The sequence below is a fragment of the Solanum lycopersicum genome, chromosome 2 (genome assembly GCF_036512215.1).
Source record: "Solanum lycopersicum chromosome 2, SLM_r2.1".
In the NCBI taxonomy this organism is placed as follows: Eukaryota; Viridiplantae; Streptophyta; class Magnoliopsida; order Solanales; family Solanaceae; genus Solanum; species Solanum lycopersicum.
In genome coordinates this window covers 59,402,683-59,429,193 of record NC_090801.1, presented here as the reverse complement: position 1 = coordinate 59,429,193, position 26,511 = coordinate 59,402,683, and the positions used below count along the sequence as shown (strand labels likewise).

At 34.7% G+C, this 26,511-nt stretch overlaps 2 protein-coding genes across 3 annotated transcripts; one reads left to right on the top strand and one right to left on the bottom strand.

Annotated features, from left to right (window-relative positions):
* Nucleotides 1-620: 620 nt before the first annotated feature.
* On the bottom strand, nt 621-11,398 carry LOC101266688 (wings apart-like protein 2). The gene is made up of 13 exons (XM_004232797.5): nt 10,461-11,398; nt 8,415-8,514; nt 7,410-7,743; nt 6,693-6,805; nt 6,142-6,270; nt 5,961-6,054; nt 5,708-5,818; nt 4,152-4,756; nt 3,647-3,897; nt 2,072-2,225; nt 1,439-1,536; nt 1,270-1,351; nt 621-1,020 (listed from the first exon to the last, which is right to left on the bottom strand). The coding sequence occupies exons 1-13, from the start codon at nt 11,162-11,164 to the stop codon at nt 937-939; spliced, it is 2,859 nt and encodes a 952-aa protein (XP_004232845.1). The 5' UTR covers nt 11,165-11,398; the 3' UTR covers nt 621-936.
* A 4,355-nt stretch (nt 11,399-15,753) lies between these two features.
* Nucleotides 15,754-26,394, top strand: LOC101266384 (RNA polymerase II C-terminal domain phosphatase-like 1). 2 transcript variants are annotated; one of them, XM_069294483.1, is made up of 18 exons: nt 15,796-16,511; nt 17,005-17,233; nt 17,990-18,466; nt 18,729-18,939; nt 19,022-19,179; nt 19,269-19,339; nt 19,476-19,581; nt 19,727-19,810; nt 20,017-20,601; nt 20,706-20,766; nt 21,575-21,705; nt 21,805-21,858; nt 22,117-22,213; nt 23,434-23,654; nt 23,752-23,838; nt 25,062-25,127; nt 25,206-25,279; nt 25,625-26,394. In XM_069294483.1, the coding sequence occupies exons 3-18, from the start codon at nt 17,999-18,001 to the stop codon at nt 25,740-25,742; spliced, it is 2,592 nt and encodes an 863-aa protein (XP_069150584.1). In that variant the 5' UTR covers nt 15,796-16,511; nt 17,005-17,233; nt 17,990-17,998; the 3' UTR covers nt 25,743-26,394. The 2 variants fall into 2 exon arrangements, with proteins under 2 accessions (XP_004232844.1, XP_069150584.1); XM_004232796.5 differs by lacking the exon at nt 17,005-17,233 and having other exon boundaries at nt 15,754-16,511.
* Nucleotides 26,395-26,511: the final 117 nt, after the last annotated feature.

Genomic DNA, 26,511 nt, shown 5'->3' with positions numbered 1-26,511 from the left:
GACTGTTTCAATAACAACACGATCCAAAAAGAAGTGATTAACTATCAAGTTTTGTTGATCACATTTGATGAAGAAGACAAAAAGAAAATACTTCAAGTTTCTTTACAAGGGCAATCCATCTCTTTTAATTCTTCCATACATAAAATGAAGTCGAGGTTTATAACCTAGCTTTATTCTTAGATTTTACATTTTTACATTACTTAAACATTCTCATTTGTAGTATTATCATAGAGTGCATTATAAACTCTATGATGATCATAAAATATCTAATTTTCTCTACCTCGTATTTTTTATGCTTGTTAATTAGTAAAAGTTCATTACCTCATCCCAAGTTCCGTCATCCCCCAGTGCTATTATTTTTTTAAAGGAAGAGTCAATATAATGATTCAAACTTAGAATGGACGTTTGGTCGGAAACAAAGTTATCCCACCATATATATGGTATAACTTATCCATCACTAGCTAGGGTTTAAATGGTGGGATAGATAATCGAAGGACTATTATTTCTTCACTGTTAAACAAACATGGTAAAGCAGCAAAAGAAACTTTTAGTTTTTTTTCCACTCTCCTAACGAAATTCGGAATTAACAAAAAAGAAGAGATAGAAAGTACATAACAAGCTGCCAGAGAGAAAGAAACCATCACTAAAAAATTACTACAAATTACAACCGTGATACATATTCATAATCTTTCTTCATGTACAAGTATCTCAGCCCACACCAAAACATGGTGAAACAATTGGCTGGAAAATAGGGGGAAGAATATATTTCTATAAAGACCAGGGAAACCATAGACAAACAAAGGCCATGACACACAAATCCTGAGATAGGATTTCTAATGCACCAATGCTGTAGGGAAAGGTAGTTTATGCTGTACAAAGTCTCATTGTTACCATCTTCGAGGAAAAGACACGGAAGGAAAAGGAAACAATAGAGTCTCACCTAACCCTACAAGATTCTATAACTTCAAGCACTGTTGAATGAGTCTCTGGCGATATCATGTTCAGTGTCATGTGGAATTCCTGGATGAAGAACACAAATTAACATATATACATATAAAAATCACTAGGAAAGCAACGTCAATACTGAAGTTTTTCTTGTAGATTTACGTCCAAGCCTAGGAGACTAGGACCCTAATGAGACATTCCTGACGATGGCTGATGAGAGAACATTGAAATATTGGATGCAAATTGTAGAAGTTGGGACTAAATTATACAATTTCTACTGTCATGCTTGATCAACTCAAAGAAGAACCACACAAGATCACATACCACAAATCTCTCCAGCACAGGTACAAGAATGGACAATTTATGATCTGGTAAGTAACCAGCGATTGCCTGCCGTATGCTCTTGCTGGTTCAAAGAAAGATTAAGAACATAAGAGACCATTTGAGTGAGAGATAACAGACAGAAAAAGTAATTTTGTAAGACATAACTAACCTCTCAGTTGAAAGGAAGGCAAGAAGGAGAGCTGAATATGCTTCAATAATCATTTTTTCAGCTTCTTTCTCCCCCTGTAGTACAGCATCTTCATCATCCTGTACAAGACAACCACATTCAATTTAGTAGCCACATGGTCAAAGCTCAAAGTAATCTAGCAAACTGGTAGTATATGATAAGACTAGTTTAACCGTGCTTCATGCTCAATCAACTGAAATCTCTCTCTTGCCCCTACCCCCCCCCCCCCCATCCCAAGTGGATTTTATATCCGGCTAAACTCACTGTCCCGTTAAGAGCCATGAAGCTAAAATTCTAGTGATATAAGCAAGTTGAATTTGACAATCAAAAACTGGCATCACTAAGCAGATTTGGAAAATGGAGAACACTTTAATGAACATTCAGTATACTTAATCAATTTGATAAAGCAAGCTCAAGGAATCAGATTTTGAATTGCCTTCTAGATTCACCACTAGGTGGTTGACTTCTCTGTGAATCATATGGAGAATAAACAGAGAACAGTATGGAAAAAACCAAAGATTCCAGAATCGGGACCACACAAAATAAAAATAGTCATGCAAATCAGAAAAGGACTAGAGATTTAGACGAAAAATTGGATAAAGCAATCTTGCATACCCATTGCAAACATTTTCCTTCCCCAGCAGCCTCTCCAGCCCCTTGATTTTCCAGAAAGATTGCACATAGCAGAGGGATAACATCTGTCTGAGTCTCCCCCTTAAACAAACCTTCTGATCCAGGCAATGAAATACTAGCAGCTGCAAGTCTAGACCTGCCATTAGCAGAATGAGTGAAAATGTTTATCAGTGTTTTATCATCTGCAAGTGAAAATGTGAGACCTGAAAATCACAACGACAATTCATTCTCAGCAAAAGAAACTGCATACCAGTATGAGCAAACTACTATTAAATGACAATGTTAAATGATTGAATTAATGAATCCAGGATGTACTTCTTTGTTTTAAATTTGATTTCTTTGCTTAAGTGATGAATTTTTAAAACTAATGAGTAATCATCACGCATGGAAAAATTTAACAAAGACGCATCTCTCAGTTAGCAGATAATATTTGCTGCATGATCTGTTGGGGAAGATCGATTTTCTGCACTTTTCAACAGCATATATACTCGTTTTGAACTAGCCATGCTGAGAAAATATTACTTGTTTCAAGATTTCACTAAGTCCTTAATAGAATAAACGAGGTTCCGTGAAATTTTAGCAACAGAGACACTATGACACAAGCTTATAAGTTACCAAAAGGAGATTTGAAAGATGTCAGTTGTCTTCAGTATATAAGGTGCAATTCTTCATAGGGGCACTATGTGCGCATAACCTGTACACTTAATTCATTTAAATAGTCATTATGCTCAAAGACTGTTGTCCATATTTTTACAAAAGATGGCATCACAAATTCACGTGAAAATAAATTTTTCGAGGCCAAAAAGAAAGAGCATTTTTTGCACACGAAAGCAAAAAAAAAACTGCTGTTTGTTTCAGAATGTGAATCCTACAAGACTTGTTTCTAGACCCCCTCCTACACACCATTAAATACTTTTTGATTTCATGTCCAGCAAAAATATAAGGTGGGAGTAGGAACAATTTCTATATGAAGAGAAGTTTATATCTTAACGACCTGCTCTAGCATAGGGTCGCAAATATTTTATATTCTGCCAACTTCAAAGCCTACCACAACACATCCATTTAATAGGAAACAGTTAAATTGGAATGCATGGATTACTGCTATATGGAATATTCCTAGTATTTTTCTAAGAATTTGGAAACCATTTTTCCTTCAGAAAAAAATTTATTTATAGACCTAAAAACTAGTTAAATGCGTTCTGTTGGGAGATTGAGATCAACATCTTTATAAGAAAAACAACATGATCTTTAGACCAAGAGAGGAATACAAGGTAGCATCTGTCATGACTAACAATAAGCATGCCCCAATCCAAAAAATGATCCACATGACAGAAAGAATTCCATGATGGGTACCAAATAAGGAAGGATATGCAAGCATCAAATAATCAAGAAGAAACTACAAACAACTCCCCAAACAAATTATCAGTCACTTTCTCAATGCTCAATAACTGCTAGGAAAGAAATCCAAAATACAGCGATAAGTAAATAGTCGCAAAAGTCGATCATGTAAAGCCTGCAGTGTACAACTTGAAGTATAAATCAAAAGGAAATATTCACCTGTTGCAGCCATCCTTCTCTACCAAATTGACCAGCAAACCCAAAATAGCAACAAGAAAATCTAGCTCTTGATCATTGAGATGGCCATCACTATCAGATCCAACGCTTGATTTTGATAACCCATTACGATCCAAATGCAAGCTGAAGGACGGAAAATGGCTGGCGATCAAAGCAGATAAAGCTTCTAGTCCACCACCGGCAGCAATTTGCTGACAGCCAACAGGGTTGTCATTCGTCAAGTTCATCAGAACCTGTCATTTGATTGAATATGTATTAAGAGACTAGCATGTCAAGAGATAGCACAGAAGTTTGAGCAATATAAAACATTGACTTGTACAACTATATCATTCCAACATAAAGCAATGTGTTTCTTAATCAACTATCAGAACCATGGAGAACGGATAAATGGCCTGCCATGCTTAATAATAGCATAATCAACAACCAGAAGAACCATAAATGGCCTTATAACATACAGAAACTATTAACATTAAGTGAGAAAAATCACCTTAACAGCTGTGAGAAGGCAATCTGCCAGAAGGGTCGACATTTCGTCATCTGCAACAGAAGAACAAGAGGTCTGACCAGATTGATTGTTCTCCTTGCTACTTGACTGTGGTTTGTTCTCCTGGCAACTAGACTCTTGCTGGCTTGGCACAATAAGAGATAGGTATTCATCATCACGTTCAAAAAGTGATGTCTGCCTAATTTGAGTTTCCGGCACCTTTTGCTTAGTAGACATTAAATCCCATCGTGAAGGTCCAAAATCATCATCAAAAGCAAAAGGATCTTGACTCTCTTCCATAAGTTCAAGTCTCTTGTCTCCATTAATTCTTTGATTATCACCAATCAAAAAATTCACTTTTGATGAATTCTTGTTGACCCCAAAACTGAAGTCCTCAGAGGTTCCACTACATGACCCAGATTTGGAAGATTCAATCCTCAATTTAAGCTGCCAAGAATCACTCGTGGAGGTGCTAGCGAATTCTAAACTAGATATGGATGAACCAATCTGATCAGTTTGAGTTTCACCCAAGTTCTTCTGGGAACAGGAACCTTCACTTGTATAGCATGTCGTAGAGGAATCAATGCACAAAATCTGACAGCTTCCATCTAGAAGTACAAAAGAGAAAGTATTCAACATCTAAAGCTAATTAAGGTATCATTAGCTAATAAAAAATTCAAACTGGAATTTTCTGTTTGATTGGTAGCCCTTCCACCATATTCCAGAAAGTCTAGAATTCAAATTGGATAGTTTTTTATGTTTATCCAACGGAAGAAAAGATTTTTATGAGACCCCTTCACTCTGAAGAAAAACTTTCATGGCCATGGGGTACAGGGACACTCACTATTAAATCAAGCTTTTCCTTGCCTAAATGCCAAATGCTAGCACTAAATTGCTTTAAGAACAGGTGACAAAGTTAAAGAGTTAGATTGATATGCCTACTGTTAGTGTTTAAAGCTGTCTATGAACAGTATTGAAGGTGATATTTCATGTTTCAATATTTTTTTCCCGGTTAGAAAGACAAATTCTGAATCCTCCTGATAAACTTTAATTGACTTTCACAATAGAGTCTACTCTGTAAATGAATTCCATCCCTAACAAAGGTGCATCTTTAAACTATCAAGAGACACAAAATTGGGCCAACGAACCACAAACTCTAAACCCTATTCTTACTTAAGTTGTTTCTAATTTAACACACCACAGTTCATGGGTGAGAGAATCCAGAGAAGAGGGAAGGATGTGGGGAGGCTATTTCTGTGTCACTAGAACTTTGAGCTTCTGAGAGCAACACCATGACTTTTTTCTTGACCTTGCAAGCTACAATCAGCACAAAATTGATTCACACGCAGTGGTACATTGATAAGGGAACAAGTTTATCCAGGATAAGTGTAAATCAATTAAACCATTCTTCCAACCCTCAACAACTCAATTAACTAATTCCCACCTCCCACCCAAAAAAAAAATCCTACCTACTACATTTCTTTTATGGATATGAAATAGAAACAGCCTTGTTGTCAAGTAGTTTAACTATTCACCGAAAGAAAAAATTAACAGCTTACCGTTCTTATCTGATAGTGAACGTAATTCTAAAGCACGAGCAGTTCCATCAGAAAGGTCACAGACTTTTCCATCATTGGAACTTCCAAAAGAAGTTCTGCACAGGTAAGCCCCTACAAATTCAAACAAGTCAGACAGACAGGAAGCATCATAAGCCAAGGGACAAAAGAAATGCAATATGTTAATGATTAAGGGAAAACAAAAATGTAGAGTCAATTTTTTTATTTGGGATGAAAAGATAGGAGGCAGGAGTACCGGAGAGAATCTTGATCACACTTAAGATTAGCTTTGTAAAAGACCTTGGGGAGTTCAGACTATCAAATTTTCCTTTCATTTGAAGCAAGTGATTCTGAAACAAAACAGGTAGTGAACTCAACATCCAGGAATTCAAGGGTACAGAAAGGCAGTCTACTACAGGAAGGTATATTCATGTTACCTGATTGTCCGTACTAAGAAAGGTTGCATTTTCCATGATCTTCAAACATTTTAAGAGTAGCACCAGACTTTCTATGGCCGTATTATCTTTAGAATCTACGATAGACTGTGAACTTTTCTTTGACCAACCCTGCAGAGAAAATGATGTCAGGGCAGATTACATCAAAATACCCATCTAAATTTCCGATTATTGATTACAGCATGAGTTAAGGCGAAAAACGGATAACTCAAATAACAACCTTGAAGTCACAGATAGAATTTGTACACCAAAAGATCTAGATGAACGTCAAATCCATACAAAATTCTCTTCGACATGCATATATATAATTATAATCACAATCTAAAACCTTCTGGACAAAAACAAAGGATATGAAGAGGGTGATAGGGAGCACAAGTGATCATGTTCTTTCAATCCAAAATGGTCATGTTACCACTCCAACTCAGAGCTTAAATATAAGAGGAACATAGAGCATATTGTTGGTTCTTCACATGTCACAAATTTATGAGACTCGTCTCTGGCAACAACACAGAAAATAGCATACAGGCTCACACCTCCAAAACAGAATGACAACTTCTTGCCACGTCAAAGACCGCATCAAGTCCTCCAAGCTCTCTCAGCTTTTCTTTGAAGTTGTCCTTACTTCTCCGCACAGTACCAGAAGTATCTGAGTGAATACAGACAGAAAGAAGAAAAAGAAAACTATGTTATACTATGCAAAAATGGTGAAATACAGATCAATCACTGTCAAGGTAGCTTGAGTTCCATATGATCTCTTAAAAATGATTCAATTGTAAGCCACTATAAGAAACACAGGCAGAAGAAATGGGTATCAGAGTACCACACTAAAAGATTCTAGAACATAATATGATAAAATTTCCAGAATCAGAAAAAGAGTCAGATCTGCAGTTTTGAAAGAAACAGCCACTAAATAACACAAATGTAGATTAAGGAAATAACCAGGAAACCATTGTATAAGTCGTAAATACAATATAAAAGCAAACACAGAGCTACTTAGCTCTTCTATTTTCTGACTTTTACCTCTTAGTAGGAGACAGGTAGCAATCAAAAAGCAATCTCAAGAAGTTAAAAGAATAACAAGCTACTCAGATTAACTTCCAATAACAAAAGCAAAATTGCAACCAACCCACCCAACCTAAAGGATGAATATATATTAAATAGCTTTGAATTTTCCACTGCAGGAAGAAGAAAAAACATTTGAAACAAAGAAATATTATCCCTCAAAGGACCAATTTAAGTGCCTCACAAACCTTCAATAGAGATTGTCGACAAGCAAGCTTTTGCCATTGTCAGTAAACTAATCCATTTTGGGTTTAATTCTGGTCTGTCATGTCCATTTCCATCATCTGGCTTTATTTCCTTGCAAGAAATAAGAACCTCCTGCACCTTGCGGGTTATTGAAGACGAAGTAGAATCTAGGCCTTTTACAGAGTCTTGAGTCACATCAGCATCTAAGCGCATCGCCAAAAGTTTGCTCCCAATAGTTGGAGCCTTTGCTACGGAAGCAGGAGCAGCAACTGGTCTTAACAATTTTATAAGAAAGCGAATGCAGCTGGGTGAATCAAGAAGATGGTCATCTCCTCCCTAAAAAACATTGGAAGATCAAAAACGTAAGGAATGGAGAAGTTCCCAGATTACTTATATAGATGATAAGATAGTAAATGACATTGTGTTAATTAAAAAGTTGCAAGTATAGACAATACATGTAACAGAAATAACTTAAACCAATAATTTAAGCAATGAAAGAGTAATTTTAGCATACAGATACAATAACATGGAGGAAGAAGTAATATGAACTCTAAAATAGTTAAAAGTACAATATTATATCAGTTGATGAAGGAGCATCCACAGTTAATTGTTTGCAATCCACCAAAAAGAAAAGAAGGAAAGGAAAAGTTCTTCAATTCCATGGTTCTCATTTCTAATAAGACAAGTTAAAAGAGTAGGTCTGATGTAGAACTGACTAGTCAACTGAGAAGAAATTATTTCCAATCACACATACGCAAAGGTTACTCATAACTAGGCAGCTAGAAGACAGAATAAGGACTTCAGAACTACCAAACATAATCATCCAATCTTTCAAATTTAATGAATAGGTTCAGCCTCCTCACTTGCTTAATTGGGTTGCCTCACCCTGTTTCAACTAGAGCCAGGGAAAAACCTTTGCCTATCTGATAAGTCATGCAGAAGATGCAATAACTTAGTACTAACGTCCAAATGAGAGGCTACACTGCTAGAGAGATGAAGCAACTTACATCACTAGTCAAAATGTAGAATAGACCTGCTGCAGCAAGGTTGCTAGGTGAGTCATCAAAGCTGAGTCCCAAAACAGTATCAATTATTGTTTTTGCCATCCTGAAATCAAAATCTTGGCAAGTTATACCAATTGAGAATAAAGGTTGACAACTAACAATCAGGCCACTGAATTCAAGGAAAATCATACACATTCAGGATTAGCCGAAAGATTATATGTTCAGGTAAAGTAATTGGGATTGTGATTATCAGAAATTTAGACATCAGGAATGTCTAAATTTAAAAACAAAAAGACATCCCCATATGGGTTACCAATGACTGCTATAAGGTGTAAAGTATTATTTATCTCAACTACTAGTGCGCACGTACTTCAAGACTTGATGATATACATACTAAAACATCAAATTAAATAGAACACCCATTAAATGGCTTAATTGGCAATTTCTGAGCATATCCAAGCTCACTGATTTATTCATAATGCTACCACAGGGACAATAGGATCATTGAGCCAATTACAAATGTAAAAGCTTCATAATGAACCTAGGCTGGATATCCTCTCCATAGACAAGCCAAAGAGATCTTCATGCGATGGTTTACGTGAACCTAATTTTACGAACTACCAAAAAAAACTACAAGGTTGATGTTAGATACAAGCTAATTATAAAGATAAGACATATTGTCGCTTTAATGTTGCATTCTCTTGCAATATCAGCAACTTGCTGTAACAGCTTCAAAATTACTCATGAAATTCCAACGATCATTTGCTGGGCATATCCACTTCTTCTTGGGTTGCCTGCTATTACAACTTCTCTTACATACTCTGACCCAAGATGGCAGAAGTAAACCTTAAATTCCAGAGCATAACATTGTTACCTAAGGAGCTTCTGAAGTTGTCATTGAATTGCTTAATTATAAGCTAAAATTTTATCCAATTGAACATGATAAATCAGCTCAACTAGATTCATTTATAGGGAAGATAATGGCGCATTGCAGAGAGACCAATATGCTACCCTCTTCCCCTCCAACGCTCTGCACCTTGCCCCATTCCACCCCATTAAAATACATTTCTCTCTATTTTTTTTATAAGGTACAGTTAAAATACATTTCTCTCTATTTTTTGCACATTAGTACTGTTTTACTTTTATTTCGTTACTTCTTTCATAATTTCAATTAATTTATTACGTTTTCTAGAGGTCATGTTGTAAAAATAGCAATCAACTAATATTGTTTCTTCTCTTATGTGTTTAATATCTCATTTGAGAAGAAAATTAAAGTTTTAGTCTACTAAATAAACACTAGTGACATTCAACATCAACAATTATATATGAGCAGTGAGAATTAAGGATGTTAAAAGGAAGGATATGGATCTCCCAAGGTTCTGACTTCTTGTTCAACAAAAAAGGAAGTTCATCGTGGGAAGTGTGGTAAGAGCACATAACGAGTTCATATCCTGGTTAGTACACCAACTCTATTATTTAAGTGGAGAAGGGTGGAGAAGTCGGCTTATAATGAGTAATGGAATTCACAATTGTCTAAAATAAAGGAAGAACAGGGAAACATTAAACTAGAAGACAATTACACCTCACACACAACATTTAAGAAATAGACATATCCTTCCACCACCGAGTGAGAATTCTCCACCCCTGATCTGCCAAGCTTTCCTGTCCTAGTGCCATGCCCCAACAACAACAACAACAACAACTACGCCTTGGTCCCAAACAAGTTGGGTTCGTCTATATGAATCACCACCAACCATATTTCCATGCCATAGTACCATCCCTATTGATTTTCTTGCTCGAACAATTTGTCCAAGACTTGAAGATGATTTTTGTACTTTTATTTTTGGGTCAGCTTATCAAAATTCATGTATCTGGATATATTTATGTATTTATGTCCTATAAATGTGTATACAAATTACCTAAGAAATTTCAGAAACACTGTGATCAAAGCTTTCAAAAAACCAAGATTTATGTTTATCGAAACACGAATATGTATACTCATCTAAATTCTAAAGTCTAAATAATGTTCATAAGCCAAATTTCAACTACCCGTGAGCCCGCAAAAGGCGACGCTGCTGAGCTGTTCCACATATAGATAGCAATGACAATAAACTCGCCCTTCTGATTCTCGCAGGCTGCCCTTTCCTCAAACCATCCAACGCAAAATTCACCTCATCCATATGTTCCATCATCTCACCACATTCTTGAGTCTCCATCAAAGTCGCTGTGGGCCCCAGTGAAGGCAATCCCAGCTCCTTCGACTTCACCTTCTTCTTCTTCTTCTGCAAAACCCCATTTTCCTTACCCTTCCCAGTCTTCTTCACCTTCATTGGTTCATGTAATCCCCCATCAAATTTCCCAAGACCACCATACTCCCCCCCATCGGGTAAAAACGAAAATTCATCCGATTCTTGTGATGAATTCAAACTATAAGTCTCCCAATCAAACATCTTTACTTTCTTGGGTTTCCACAAAACCCCATCATGACCCTCAAAACCCAAATCCCTATCCTCCTTCCTTGACGGCAAAATCGACAATTCTTGACACCCTTGAGATGAGCCGACATCGTATGGATCTGAATTATTGAAATTCGACGACCAGTGAACTGAGTCTTGAGATGAAAACCCAAAACTGTAAATATCTTGAGAATTCTCCTGAGAAAGTGTGTGTTCCGAAACTTCATCATTTAACCCTGATTCAGAGTAGCTCCGAGACATGCTTCTACTCCGCCGGCCGTATGTTCTAACGATCATTTTCCGACGGAGAATTCAAAATTCCTGCAACTAGATCAACTAAAGAACACGAATATTGATGTATTTTCGTTATTAAAACCAAAAATTTGAGGTAATTTGGAACCTGAAATTAGGGTTTATAGAAAGTGTGTTGTGAGTTTGCTCTGATTTGAAGATTTGAAAATAACGAAGATCAGGAAGCGTGAGAGAGAGAGAAATAGACTTTCTTTATTTGCTAATTAAAATAGATGCGTTAATTTCCAAGTAGAGGAATTTACGTAAAGGTCTAAGAATAAGAAAGATCTCATCCGTTCAATTTGAATTTTGAACGGTGAGAGTTTGTCTATGTGTGTTTGGAGATTTGCTGAGAGAGGGTAGTTGAGTAATTATAGACAGACTTGGACCACCTACCCGGTGGGGACCGTTAGATTTTTACTCACAACTTTACTTGCCGTTAATTTCCGTTGGTAAAATTTGAAAGCCCACAAAATTAGCCGAACAAAGCCCAATTAGCTGAAAAAGGCCTTACAGCAAGCCATCACTCTTTTCTACCCTTTTTTTTTTTTTTTTTGGGCTATGCTCGTATTAAGAATCAATAAATTTAAATTTATATTGCGTAAGGATTTATTTGAAAGGTAACACTTTCTATTAAGGATTTTTTCATATTAAAAATTTTAATTTGAGATATTTGATTAAGGAAAAAACAGTCTCGTCCATTGCACCACTTTGCTTGGCCATCACTTTTCATTTATTTAACGTGATAAAAATAAAATATTGTCACTATTACAATTTATCGTTATACATAAAGATATATATATTAGATGTCAAATGAGCGAATTAAATAAAATGTGGGTTAGTTAAAATTAAATGAATTTATAAGTGAATTGAACTAGAATTGGCTTAAGAATTTCTTGAGCTCGAATGAGTTTGACCGATAATTGGATTGGATCATGATCCGTTTCAAAAGATAATTTACTATTAACAATTTTAAGTAAGCATCTTAATGAATTTTGGACTATATCATTTTGACAATTTTGAATACTTACTATACATGACAAAATATTCAATTTAGCCTACTCCATTAAAAATAATTCCGAAAAAAAGGCCTAAAAGATCTTTAAAGTATTGAAAATGGTTTAAAATTACCATGTATCCACTCATTGACTCCAAATTGTCTTTCTCATCTACCTATTGGTTTCATTCACCTTTGGTTCAAAATTAACCACTTATTTAATTTTTTAAAAATTAAACTCTTTAAATATTTTTTAAAATACTTAGCATTCAACTATTGGTTAAAGTTTAATTTATTAATATAATTCATAAACGAACACACTACTCACTCATTACTAAATAAACCCCACCCAATTAATAATCCTATTATAATCTCAAAATCGTCATAAACACTACTAAAACACGATGAAATTATAGATTCCTGAAAAATGACATCCAAAATTATTCGAGTCCAAACCGAAGTCCAATTAAATTTTTGGTTGAGCCGCTTATTTAGGAGGACACTTTAAATATAATTTCTCTTTCAAGATTTGATTAGAAATTTATGATTAAATGGAAATAAGTAATACATCCCGAATTAATTCATGCACTTTTTAAAAAATATAATTTTATAAATATTTATGATTTTTTAAAAACCTTTACATCAAATAATTGAGACGTAAGAATAATTAAGATGAACATAGTCAGACTTTTAAGTTTATCGGTAATTTTTATTCAGAAACTTGAATGTATGATAATTTACTTCTATAAATATTTTTACCTCAAATTTTTAAAAACACTCAATTAACAGTGGCTTTTCTGTTGTTGCATTAATAATGTGACGGGTTTATTAATTTGGAGGGCTTTAATTAGTAATGGGTGGGTAGTGGATTGATTTATAAATTATACTAATAAGTTAAATTATAATAAATAGTTTAGTGCCACGTATTTACAAAAATATTTAAATAATTTAAATTTAAACCCGTTAAATAAGTGTGGTCAATTTTGAATCAAAAAGTGGATGACAAAGGTATTTTGGAACCAATATGTGAATTAAAATGATATTTTGAAGACAATAAGTGGATGGAGAATAATTTTATACGATTTATAATATTTTGAGGGTTATTTTAGGCCATTTTTTAAAATTACACTATTGTGAGTTGTCATATTCTATCTATTGACACAACATCTTGTATTAATTTTTAAACTTTCAACTTGATATTGACATAACTCAATTATATTGATATAGATAATTTATGTGTGACATGAATAACATGTTTCTTTGTATGTGATAAATAAAATTTAGGTTGTGATTATTATTTTTATAGCTATAAATTTTTAAGATTAATTTGTGAAAAAATCTTGACGAAATCAATTTTATTGAATGCTTATACCATAGGTTTGAGCACTGAAAGATTGTTCATAGATAAGAAATTATTTTCTAATATCTTGTCTCGAACTCAAATTTTTAATACGACTTCTCTTCTCGACCATGACTAATTTTTAATTTTATATAAGATAAAATAATTACGATAAACTCGTAGAATACAATCACGAAATAAATTTACATGTCTTGCAATAAATTATCAGTGACATACTTTATTATTAATACATAGATCATATATGTATTTATTGTTGAAATTGACTTTATCAAGTGAATAATTTTTATGACTTCACAAGATACTATTTCACTTATCAACTAAGCATAAATACTAATACTTAATAATTAAGAAATTCATCAAAATAATATTAATTTTATTAATCCTATTAAAAATAATAATTTATACTCATAAAGTAAAAAGATATCTTATTTTTGTTATTTTCTATATTTATAATCAAATATTTTTAAATTAATTTTTAAAAAAATAATGGAGTTTCGCCAAATGTTGTCGATATCAACATTAGTGATTATTAATGCTTATGTTAGAAGGTTACGAAAACTAAACAAGATATATCTCTTTCTTTCGATAGTGAAATATGATTTTTGATCAAAAATTTATATCTAATATTAAACTGTTAATTTTAATTTTCAATATGACCTATTCCTCTTATTACCCTAATTTATGATTTATATTGACCAAAACTTCTAATGAAACATTATAAATACAATCTCATAGATGTTGAACCTAATAACATAATAAGTTAATAGTGAGATTATTTTTATTTTCTATGTAATTTTAGAAATGAAATTAATTCAAATAAATGATTTTTATCGTGATTTTAACTTGAAACATACATTATTATCAAAATTTAATAAGATCAAAATACTATTAAATTCATTAGTAATATTATTTTGAGATATTGGAAATAACTTCTTCTCAAATATAAATATGCTTCAAAAAAAGATCTGAACGATATTTTATTTTATTCGTTTTCAATTTATAATCTTTAAAACTAAATTAAAAGAAAAACCCAAAGATTTTAGAATCTTGACCATATCATCATTATTGAATGTTAATACTAAGATTAATCGGTTAAATTAATATTTTATTTTTTTAATGATTATTTTTTTTTAATCTGAAATCGTCATTAAATATTGAATTTCAACATAAACTTTTTAAGATGACCTTATCTTGACTAATTTAATTTATAGCTTCATATTGAATATATTATTTTATGGTAGCTTGCGAGATATAATCTCATGGAGATTATAAATATTAGGGTCGCAATAAATTTGTATTGAATGTATAATATGCATATAGTGATGAAATGAACTCAACAAGTGCTTTTTTTTTGTTTATATATCTAACTGAATATCATCAGTTGAATCTACGAAGGATAGATTAAAAGTCGATTGTATAATTTATCATAAATAAAAAAATATTTTCAACAATTTCATCGAAAAACAAAAGAAATACCTAAATCAAAATTACCTGACTTAATCTAATCAAAAGACCTTTGGAATAATGACTTTACATGATATTAATATATATTTTAACCATCAACTAAACACCATTGCCAAAAATTTAGTACTTAATAATTACTTTTGTTTGCTGAATAATACTTATAATTACATCAAAAATGACATTGTTTTTTTTATGAAAAAGAAAACCAATATATTACTCATAAAACACAGAAAATGACTTCTTCCCAAGTATTATAACTATCAACTAAACACTATTGCCAAATATTTAATACTTAATAATTACTTTTTTTTTTGGCTGAATAATACTTAATAATTACATCAAATACTGTCAAGTTTATAAACATTTATATTTATGAAAATGACTTCTTCTCAAGTACATATGAAAAAATAACCTTTCATTTTATTATTTTATAGAACTAGATTCAGGTACAGTGTACTTTTTGTTTTAATTACTTCCCTTTCACATTACCTACGTGACGTAACCGAAGCACCCAATAAATTTAGGTTATTTTTATTTATTAGACTATAGTTCATGTGACATATTTCAATTTTAAAAAGGAATAAATCGTTTAAATTTTATTGAAAATTTATTCATAAAAATTATATATATATAATTATTTAAAAAAAATGATATATATATCAATTATTGATAATTAAGATATATGTGAAAAATATACGGTCAAAGATAAGTGGAGAGAGTAGTAGGTTAAAATAACCTAGAATCTTTATTTAAATATTTCCGCCGAATTTATATATTTTTTCCTATATATTTATATCATCATCATCAAGCATCTCTGTGTAATAAGAGATAGAGAGAGAAGGAGATAAGAGAGAGAAAGTACAAAATTGACCTTTCACTCTGTGTGGATCTAGGGTTTCACAAAACACAGTTGAGCCACCGCATCGTCATCTACACCGCCGTACAACAACTACTATCTGAAAAATCATCTAAACCCTACTTTTAATCTTCTCTTAATCATCATCTTCTATAAAGAAACCCTAAAACTTTCATTTTTTTGGGTATTTTTTTGGGTAAATCTGAATGAAATTTGATAAACGATGACGTTTTATTGGTAGATTTGATAAGATCTGACTTTTTTTTTCCTGTTTCGATTGGATTTTAAGCATAATTTCTAGATCGATCTATATTGACGATGAGAAACTGAAAGGGAAAGGATAGAAATTGGTTTTAATTTTTGAATTTTTTGTGATTACAGAGAAACAACGCAAAAAAAAAAAAAGGAAAAAATGTTTAAATCGACGGTGTTGTTGTATGAAGGAGAAAGATTGGTGGGAGAAGTTGAAATGTACGGTGAGAAGGGTGTGGTATGGGGGGAGAAGTTAATAAGGATATCTCACTATTCGCCGTCAAGTGAGAGATGTCCACCACTGGCAGTGCTACACACAGTTACTACTGGATTAAGCTTCAAATTGGAACCTACAAAATCAAAGCCGCTGACCCAAGACTCGCCGCTCACTCTTTTGCATTCCACATGTCTCAGAGATAACAAGGTATACCCCAAATTGCTGAATTGACAGTAACGAACTTGAACTTGAGATAATTAAAAGAAATTAAGATAAAACTAATCGAATCATTTCCAGGACTGGCTAATTATGAGAAATAAACCTAGTTCATGAAACAAGTAATTAATATCCAGAGGAAACGTAACCTGAATTTTAAGAATCAAACTCTTGATTCTACACTAAAAAAAAAAAAATTAAAATCCTAACTATTTTTAAGAACTGGACTCTGGATAAAATGGATGATGACCAAATAATTGATGTGGCAGTTGCTCGTTTGGGTTGTTCCTTTTTTTTTTTATTTTGAAAATTTTGGACTTTAGACTAATACTGTCCCTGGAAGTTCACAGAATTCTTTGCAGATTTGTTTAAAATGTGAGACCTACATATATGGGAACTCAATGAACTTGGTGACTTTAATGCTTTTCTTTTTCTGTAAATTAATGGGATGCTGAAAGATTGAGCCTTTTGCTGTCTACTGCAGTGTGAAGTTGAGAAAGGGATGGACTGATGGATAGGGTTCTATTACAGGGTTCTGTTGAAGACTAAGTTGCTCGGGCTCTTCACTTTAGGTGCCGCACACGTGTTGACACGACATGGGTGTGGTATCCGTACCCTGTATGGTCAATCTATTTTGGTACTTAGACCATATTCGAAGAAGGAATGCCGGATAGATTTATTGATTTATTTATTTAATCTAAACAAAAGTTAAGGTGAATTTGAAGAAAATCAAATACCTTGTATATAGAAATTTCCTTTTAGCTCTTTCCGGATTTCCCTCTTATCGATATTCTCTCCTCAAGCTTTCCCACATACTACATCCTAATTTAGGTTTTATAACTCTACTTTTAAATATTTGAATTATTTTTAGTCGAACCACCGCATTCGTATCCATACCTATATCCCTATCATCGAATCTCAAAATTTAGATCATGATGAATTGGACCTCTAGATCAGCACCGGAGTCCGAGCAACTTAGTTTAAGTAGCAATCTGTCCTTGTATTTCTTGTCAAGCTGAGGTTTCTTTTAAGAACTAGTGAATCTAATGTAGATTACTTCTATTCCTGCATTTGTTTTGTAAATATCAGGTTGGGATTCTTGCTTCAGGGGTCTATACTTGAAAGAGGACTCGAAGAGTATTTGAAGCTCTTTTACAATTGATAGCTTTCTGATATGATGAACATAAAAAGTCTATTTTGTTTATTTTTTGAATGTAGAAGGTCTACTCTAATTGTTCCTATACATATATAAAAAGGTCTATTCAAATTGTTGCAAATAGACAAACATTCTGAAAGCTTTTCACAAATACATCTTCCATGTCGTCTGCAAATGTATCATTTGTAGCTTAGATTTTTGAGAGGTCTTTCCTCTGATATGTGGTATTTATTTTGGCTCTTTCTCGTTGTCTCCCTATCAAATGTCAATTGCTTGCTTATCAAAGTTATTACCGTGTATTTTTTTAATGCAGACTGCAGTGATGTCACTTGGAAGAGAGGAACTTCATTTAGTCGCCATGCAGTCTAAGAATATTGGCGGACAATGTCCTTGCTTTTGGGGATTTAAGGTTGCATCAGGGCTTTATGATTCTTGTCTAACAATGCTAAACCTCAGGTGTCTTGGCATTGTATTTGATCTTGATGAGACACTCATAGTTGCCAACACAATGCGTTCATTTGAGGATAGAATAGAGGCCTTGCAGCGGAAAATAAATTCAGAGTCAGATCCGCAACGTGCCTCTGTTATGCTGGCTGAGGTCAAGCGTTACCAGGAGGATAAAATTATTTTAAAGCAATATGCCGAAAATGATCAGGTTGTTGACAATGGAAAGGTGATCAGATCTCAGTCTGAGGTTTTCCCCGCATTGTCTGATAATCACCAACCTATTGTCAGACCCCTGATTAGGTTGCAAGATAGAAACATTATTCTTACTCGTATTAATCCAATGGTATGTGGACTTTGTACTCTATCGTCTATACCATGTTATCCCTGTTTTGTTAATCGTGTCATTTATGGTCCACTGATGACTAGTTGACAGCCAGATGAGGAATGCAAGTCATTTGTAGTCTTACGTTTACTGTTGAAAGGGGTTCAGTGATAGGACTATCCATTTCTTTCTCCCCTTCCTCTTTTGCATTAAACTGTTTTATGGTCTGTAGCTTTATCATACTTTTTTTGGGGGGATGCATCACATATTCTTTCCATGGCAGATCCGTGATACTAGTGTTCTTGTGAGATTGAGACCTGCTTGGGAGGATCTCCGCAGCTATCTGACTGCAAGGGGTCGGAAGCGCTTTGAAGTTTATGTGTGCACAATGGCTGAAAGAGATTATGCTTTAGAAATGTGGCGCCTTCTTGATCCAGATTCAAACTTGATTAACTCACAAGAACTCTTGGATCGTATTGTCTGTGTCAAGTCTGGCAAGTTTCTAAATTACAAAACTTTCGCTAGTGCATTGTTCTTTTTCTCTCTAATCACTGACTTTTCATGATTATTTTGTAGGCTTGAGGAAATCTTTGTTCAATGTATTCCAAGATGGAAATTGTCATCCTAAGATGGCATTGGTGATTGATGATCGCTTGAAAGTGTGGGATGATAAGGATCAACCTCGAGTGCACGTTGTTCCTGCATTTGCTCCATATTTTGCCCCTCAAGCTGAAGTATGTACCACATTCTCTTAGTGTTTCTATGAGATGTTGAACTATATCATATGTTAACATTCTGAAGTACTTGAATAATTTTACTGTAGGGCAACAATTCTGTTCCTGTTCTTTGTGTTGCCAGAAATGTAGCCTGCAATGTTAGAGGTGGTTTTTTCAAGTAAGATTTTAGGAGATTACCTGGTGCCAATAATCTTTATTGTCCAACTTATTTTATCTTATTTTATTTAGATTTGGTCGTCTCTTGGGGTTAGTTTCTTATCTAAATTAGATTTACTTGGTCTGACTTTATGCAGAGATTTTGATGAAGGCCTATTACAGCGAATATCTGAAGTTGCATATGAAGATGATATTAAACAAGTTCCTTCTGCTCCCGATGTTAGCAACTATTTGATTTCGGAGGTTAGTGAGGATGATGTCTAAAAGTTTCCATTTCTCTTGACAGATCTTAGTTTTTATGATTATCTACAATATGGATGATAAAATTTTGCACCAATTTAAAAATTATTATGAATATTTATGAGAGAATATATTATTTGCTTGTCAGGATGATCCTTCAGCTGTAAATGGGAATAAAGATTCACTTGGATTTGATGGAATGGCTGATAGTGAGGTTGAAAGAAGACTGAAGGTACAATAATGTTATATTTGAGTCTTGTACTCAGTTTGGGTATGTGTATCCACACTTTTCATGAGGTTCAGAAGTGCTGGATGTGGTTATTCTGCTCTCTTGATAATTCATTCCTCTGTACAGTGTAATCTTTTCTTCTAGCATGTAATGGAACTTGTGTTCTTTGTGATACTGTAGCGTAATATTTAGTTATCTCGACCTTTCAGGAAGCAATGTTGGCTTCAACAAGTGTTCCTTCTCAAATGACAAATTTGGATCCAAGACTTGTACCAGCTCTCCAGTACCCTGTCCCACCTGTTATTTCACAACCAAGCATTCAAGGCCCAGTGGTGCCTTTTCCTACTCAACATCTCCCTCAAGTGACTTCTGTACTTAAATCATCAGTGACTCAAATAAGTCCTCAGGATACAAGCTTGCAAAGTTCTCCTGCTAGGGAAGAGGGTGAGGTACCAGAATCTGAATTAGATCCTGATACAAGGAGGAGATTACTTATATTGCAGCATGGTCAAGACACGAGAGATCAAGTATCAAGTGAACCAAAGTTCCCTATTGGGACTCCATTACAAGTATCTGTGCCACCACGGGTGCAGCCACATGGTTGGTTTCCGGCTGAGGAAGAGGTGAGCCCTAGGCAACTTAATCGACCCTTACCTCCCAAGGAATTTCCTTTAAATCCAGAGTCTATGCATATTAACAAACATCGGCCTCCTCATCCACCTTTTCTTCCCAAAATGGAGACTTCTATGCCATCTGATAGAGTTTTTTTTGAGAACCAAAGGCTGCCAAAAGAGGTGAGTTATCTATTTGTTAATGCCAACAGCTTTGAAAATTCATTTATCACGAGTAACTTATGACCTAACTGTTCTTTTTGGTTTGTTTCCATTTTGGTTTCCAGGTAATCCCTCGGGATGACAGGATGAGATTTTCCCAATCACAACCTAGCTTTCGCCCACCAGGTATGGCCATGAACCACGCTTGAGAACTGTTATGTAAAAGCTTAAGCATTTTGATTCTTTAACTTAAGATGGTTTCTGATTGGTACATATGTTGACCAAAAACTGTTTCTTAGTTTTCACTTTTCCTTTAAGTTGCTTTCAGAAAGCTTGTTAAGTACTTGAAATTTTGCAGTAATAGATGCTATAGTTTATAATCCTTGTCAGAACTCAGAAGTGGGAACTGCTGAAAAGAGGACAAAAATAGGTTACCCTACAATATTACAATTTTTTGGAGTATGGACCTCTTTTAACACCCAGAGAAACAAAACTAAGCAGTATGGGCTCATGTTGAGTGCTTTTGTTAGCCTCAGCCCCCTCCCAGGTTTCTTCTTTTATTATGAAAGCAAATGTGATTTTGGTTTTAGGAGTGCATTTTGGCATGCATCTTTCTGCTTAGGTTTATACAATGACCATGCCTTGTCCAAGTCTTGATGGACAAAGTTACCTTGTACCTGTGATGGTGGGAGTTAGCAGGTACTCCATGGGATTAGTCATGATGTGCACAAGCTGGCCCTGATGGGGTCAGTTACATGAATCCTCACAGACGATGAATATAATATCTCAGTGTTGATCAAAATAAAAGTGTTTTTTAATGTGTACAAGCTAAATAACTACACTTTATATTCTTATAAAACAAACACATGAGACTTTAAAAAAGAAAAAGCAAATAACAGGTCTGTTATGCAACTATGTGATGTCACTGGACGAAAAATATGAGACAAGCTAAATCTCTATTCAGAAATGGTGTTAAAAAGTTCTAGTTTCACAGGTGAGGATGTTTCCTTGGGTCGGTCATCTTCCAGCAACAGGGTTCTTGACCTTGATCCTGGACATTATGATCCATATCTAGATACACCTGCTGGAGCTTTACAAGATATTGCATTCAAGTGTGGAGTGAAGGTAGTGCTTCCCCTATGTCCAGTCATCAGGCAGCACTAATGTAAAGTTTCCTCCCTTCTATTTGTGATTTCTCTGAATGCTTATGGAAAATACATGCAGGTCGAATTCAGATCAAGTTTTCTTTCGAGTCCAGAACTGCAGTTCTGCTTGGAGGTATGCTGATTACATATATCCTAGTTCTACTATTCCAATGAGCTTTAAGTCTCACCTTTACTTAATGAAGAATGTACCACAATAGTCTTATGGGCCTTGTTTCTGTCTTGCCTGTGAGCTCTGTCAAGCCATGTTTTAGTAGCATGAATGTCAACACTTCTTTTGTGTTGTTGGACAAGCTCCCTATCTGATTTTCTGCAATCTTTTTTACTGAGGTCTATCCATCTTATTGAGTCATAGTTTGTATTGCTTGTATAGGTGTTGTTTGCAGGAGAAAAGGTTGGAGAAGGAATCGGCCGGACGAGAAGGGAAGCGCAACGACATGCTGCTGAGGAATCTCTTATGTATCTGGCCGGTAAGTTTGTTGTGTTGTGTCATAATTTACTGTAGGAAATGATCTGACTTTTCAAAGGTTGGCTTTACTGTGATTAGATTTCATCACCTTGTATTAGCTTAACCTACATGCACTTCCACGGTTATAGAGTGTTCTTTGAGCAAACCTGGTGATAGAGTGAAGTTATGAACTGATGTTGTTGGCACTTGGAGTTGTGAGTATTCCTGTGCAGTCTTTAAGATGATTTTATGCTGAATTTGAGTTAAGTGGATCTTATTCCACTTGACTGTGACATCTTTCAGTGGTGAATTTTGTTTCATCTATTGGGAAAATTATTTAAATTTTGAGAGTAAGTTTGAAAAACTCTTAGGAGTGATAAGAGTCAAGCTAAAAGGCTTTCATGCTTCTGTGAAGTTCAACTTTTCCTGCTCTACTTAGTTCTGCGTTTGAGTTGTCTGTATCAAAAATAAATAGTAGTTTGTTGGGTTGTTACTCCAATTTATGTACATTTTTTTGTGTGTATATATATATGTGTGTGTGTGTGTATATATATGTGTGTGTGTGTGTGTATATATATGTATATATATATATATATATATATATATATATAAAATCAGTTGGATTGGCCTTCATCACTTGTAAATGGGCCTCACACCGTTCCCCCCTCCTAACCAAAATAATAATAATAAAAAAAAGAGGTTTTGCATTATTTGCATAGATGCTGCTTTTTTCTTCTTTTCAAGGAGTCATCCTTCTAGTTGTGTGCATAATGCTTCAGTAGAATATTGTAAAAATAATGTGTGGGGTTTTGTTGACCAGTCCCTTTCCTGGAAAAGGGTTCAGAAAGAGGAGGACATTTCTTTTTTGGGCAGAATAGTTGGTGATCACATTACTTCACGTAGGACTCTTGAGAATTTTAATGTTGATGTTAATTGTTTAATCCTTGTGTTAAGGAACTCTTTAGAGAGATGACAGGTATCTAATTTTGGCCTAATTTGGTATTGATATGACTTAGCCACGATATACTGTGGTTGGAGAGGATGGGGGGTAAATAGTTATCATTGTTCTTGCTGAATAAGCACTACACAAGTCTTATATAGTGTGCTTGTTGGCAAATCAGAGGAATATTTTCTTATTAGCAAACCATTTGCAATATCCATGAATTTTAGATGTCCATCGGGTCAAATGTTATGTTTCCAAATAAGATTGATGATTTTGACATTTTCATGTTGCTTTTACAGACAAATACTTGTCATGTATCAAAGCTGATTCCAGTTCCACTCAGGGTGATGGATTTAGGTTTCCAAATGCAAGTGATAATGGGTTTGTTGAGAACATGAGTCCTTTTGGGTATCAAGATCGTGTCTCACATTCTTTTGCATCAGAGCCTCCCAGAGTGTTGGATCCAAGGCTTGAGGTTTTTAAGAAGTCAGTGGGTTCAGTTGGCGCCCTAAGAGAACTAGTAAGATTTTATAAGCTTGCTATGTTAGTGTACCTTATTTACCTCAGTTTTCTTTTGATGTCTTGGGATGTGCCATTTATTATTTTGATTCTTTCAGTGTGCAATTGAAGGACTTGGTTTGGCATTTCAAACTCAGCCTCAACTTTCAGTTAATCCGGGCCAGAAAAGTGAAATATACGCCCAGGTTGCCTATTTACTTCCTTTTCTTCTTTGTATTGCTGATTAATCGAAATATGCTTTGCTGTAGTGTTAGGAACTCTTTTCATCTTTTCTGACTCATGGCTTAGAGGCGATATACCATTTATTATTTTGAAATGATTGCAACCTTTTGCTTCATTCACGGGATGGATCTGGGTCATTTATCCTTTGCATTTAGTTCTCTCTCTCTTATAATCACTATAGGAAAGATTTTATTAATCTTGAACAGCACTAAGATAAATATTGAATATGTTTAACAAAAGTTCAAGAGATAGTATCCCATTAGCATGTTTTCTGTATTTTTTTTTCAAATATTCCAGTATGCTAGTAACATACAGTATTGAACTTTAATTTACTGATGGCTTCTGTTCTGTTCTACAAAATCTGCTTTCCTTCCTTTCCATGTTCCAGAGAATACAAACATGAATTGGTTTTCTATATCCTATTTCTCTATTTACTCTGGAGTCCCCAGCCTCAGCCGCCTCTTTTTTTCTTCTCCTCTTTTGTATATTGAAGGCCATCATTTTGGTTGGGAGAGGGGAGTTAGGCCCTGACCCCTTACTTAAAAGTCAGACCCCTTTATCTCGAGCTTCCAAATAGCTTCTTGGTCGGTCTTTGACATTGTCCATTTAACCTTGAAAACATTTCTGGAACTGTGTCACACTTGGAATTGACTTATTTTCCTCTATTTCCCTCTCTCTTAGATAGCATCTGTTGAAGATGAATTGCCCCTTTTTCTGCAGCTTGTCCTGTGTCAAGCAAACATCCATGCTCTGTGAGCTTAAAAAAACACTCTACCTTCTGCTGTACCACTTATCCAATATTTCTCCATTACCAACTGTACATTCTCTAGTATCAATGCTCTGTAGCAGGATTGTACTGTAAATTCACATTTCTTGTCCTGCAACATGAGAAGAACTTTGCATTCAGTTCTTTCTCTTGGTAGGTTAAAAACATTTAATGTTTAATCTGATATTGAAGTTTCTGGAAAGCATTCTTTGCTAAACATCAAGTTCGATATTAGAAATTCATATAATGGTGGATGGTTGGTGGAGATTTGGTTTATAGTTTTGTTTGCGAAGTAGTGATTCTCATAGTTTCAAGAAACAAGTATGCACTTAAGATGGCAGAGTTATCATCATGTCTATAGAGCAACTATCTCTTGCCTTGCTGACATTATTTTTGTCTATTTGGTAAATCACATTGCAGGTGGAAATTGATGGCCAAGTATTTGGCAAAGGAATTGGTCCAACGTGGGATGATGCTAAAACACAGGTGCTTACTTTTTAAATTCCTCTCTTATCCCTTTTCTCTATGATTTTAAAATTTTGGGCTGCACATTTGTTTCTCTAGGCTGCTGAAAGGGCTCTTGTTGCTCTGAAGTCTGAGCTGGCTCAATTTTCTCACAAGCGCCAGGGTTCTCCAAGGCAAGTGATTTCAGGCATTTCACTTTTGAAACTAGACTAATGTAGTTTCCCCTATTTGGAAGGCAATTTTTTTCTTCTGGCCACCCAGTAAACCTAATGAAATTCTTTCTGTATATGTGTGGGTTTGGGGTGGGGGTGGGGATTCTGGTTTGTCTTTTTGCTGCCATCTGTTCATAATTTATATTTTTTTGCCTCCTTCGCATCTTGTTATTTAAGGGTGAGCGGGTATTGGATTTCTGATGAAGCCATTATCTTTATTTTAGAGCTGTGTTCTCCATGGCTTTGTTTTGGAGGTAAACCAGTATTAGCTTCTGATTGTGCATTTATTGTTGCTCTTTCATCCAGATCATTGCAGCAGCAGGGATTTTCTAATAAAAGATTGAAACCTGAATATTCTCGGGGTGTGCAGCAGAGAGTACCATTGTCTGGTAGATTCCCGAAGAATACTTCCGCTATGCCATGAACTATGTATAAAGATCTTCACCTCTGCTTGTACATCAACCCCATAGAAATTTTAACATACATGGGAACATCTGCCGCTGTGATTTGTGAAGCCAATTGGGATCTTTACTATGAATCACTGTCCTGCTGTTTCAGCTCGACTATATCCAGTATGTACGCTCACAATAGAAGCAAGTGTCTGGATCGATAGATCAGAATTGAATCACCTTTCGGGAGCCAGGTAGTTCAAATTTGTAAACTGTGGATGTCTTGCTATTTTCCATGTGATTTTGGGAGATCTCTAAAAAGCCAGTTAGAGCCTGGAATGAGTTCGCATCTTCATTCAAGATGGGCACCAAAAGCCGCATACTTTTGGGGAGTTAGTTCTTCCGGCATTGAATACACCTTGGCCATGTCCAATGCGTTTTCCGGAGTACACTCCAATTTTGACGATTTCATAGTTGATTTAGGATATGATTTTGAGACCTTTCGCTTTTGTGGTTTCTCCCGCATTTTTTAGATACCAAAATAGGACGAGTGGAAAATTTTGTTAAGCTGTAATTTGCTTACTGTGTAGTCTATTTTTGCATTGTTTTTTTGTAGCCTCAGGGGTACAATTTAATGTCCAAATGTAACCTCCTCAATTGATTAATGGAATCTTTAGTTTTCAGCAATTGATCGTCTCTTTTTATTTTCCAACTCACGTCATCTTCACCCTCACTCAATATCGAGTAGGACATAAAGGGTGAGGCAACTCTATCTTCAATTTCAAAGCTGCAGGTTTAAGTCAT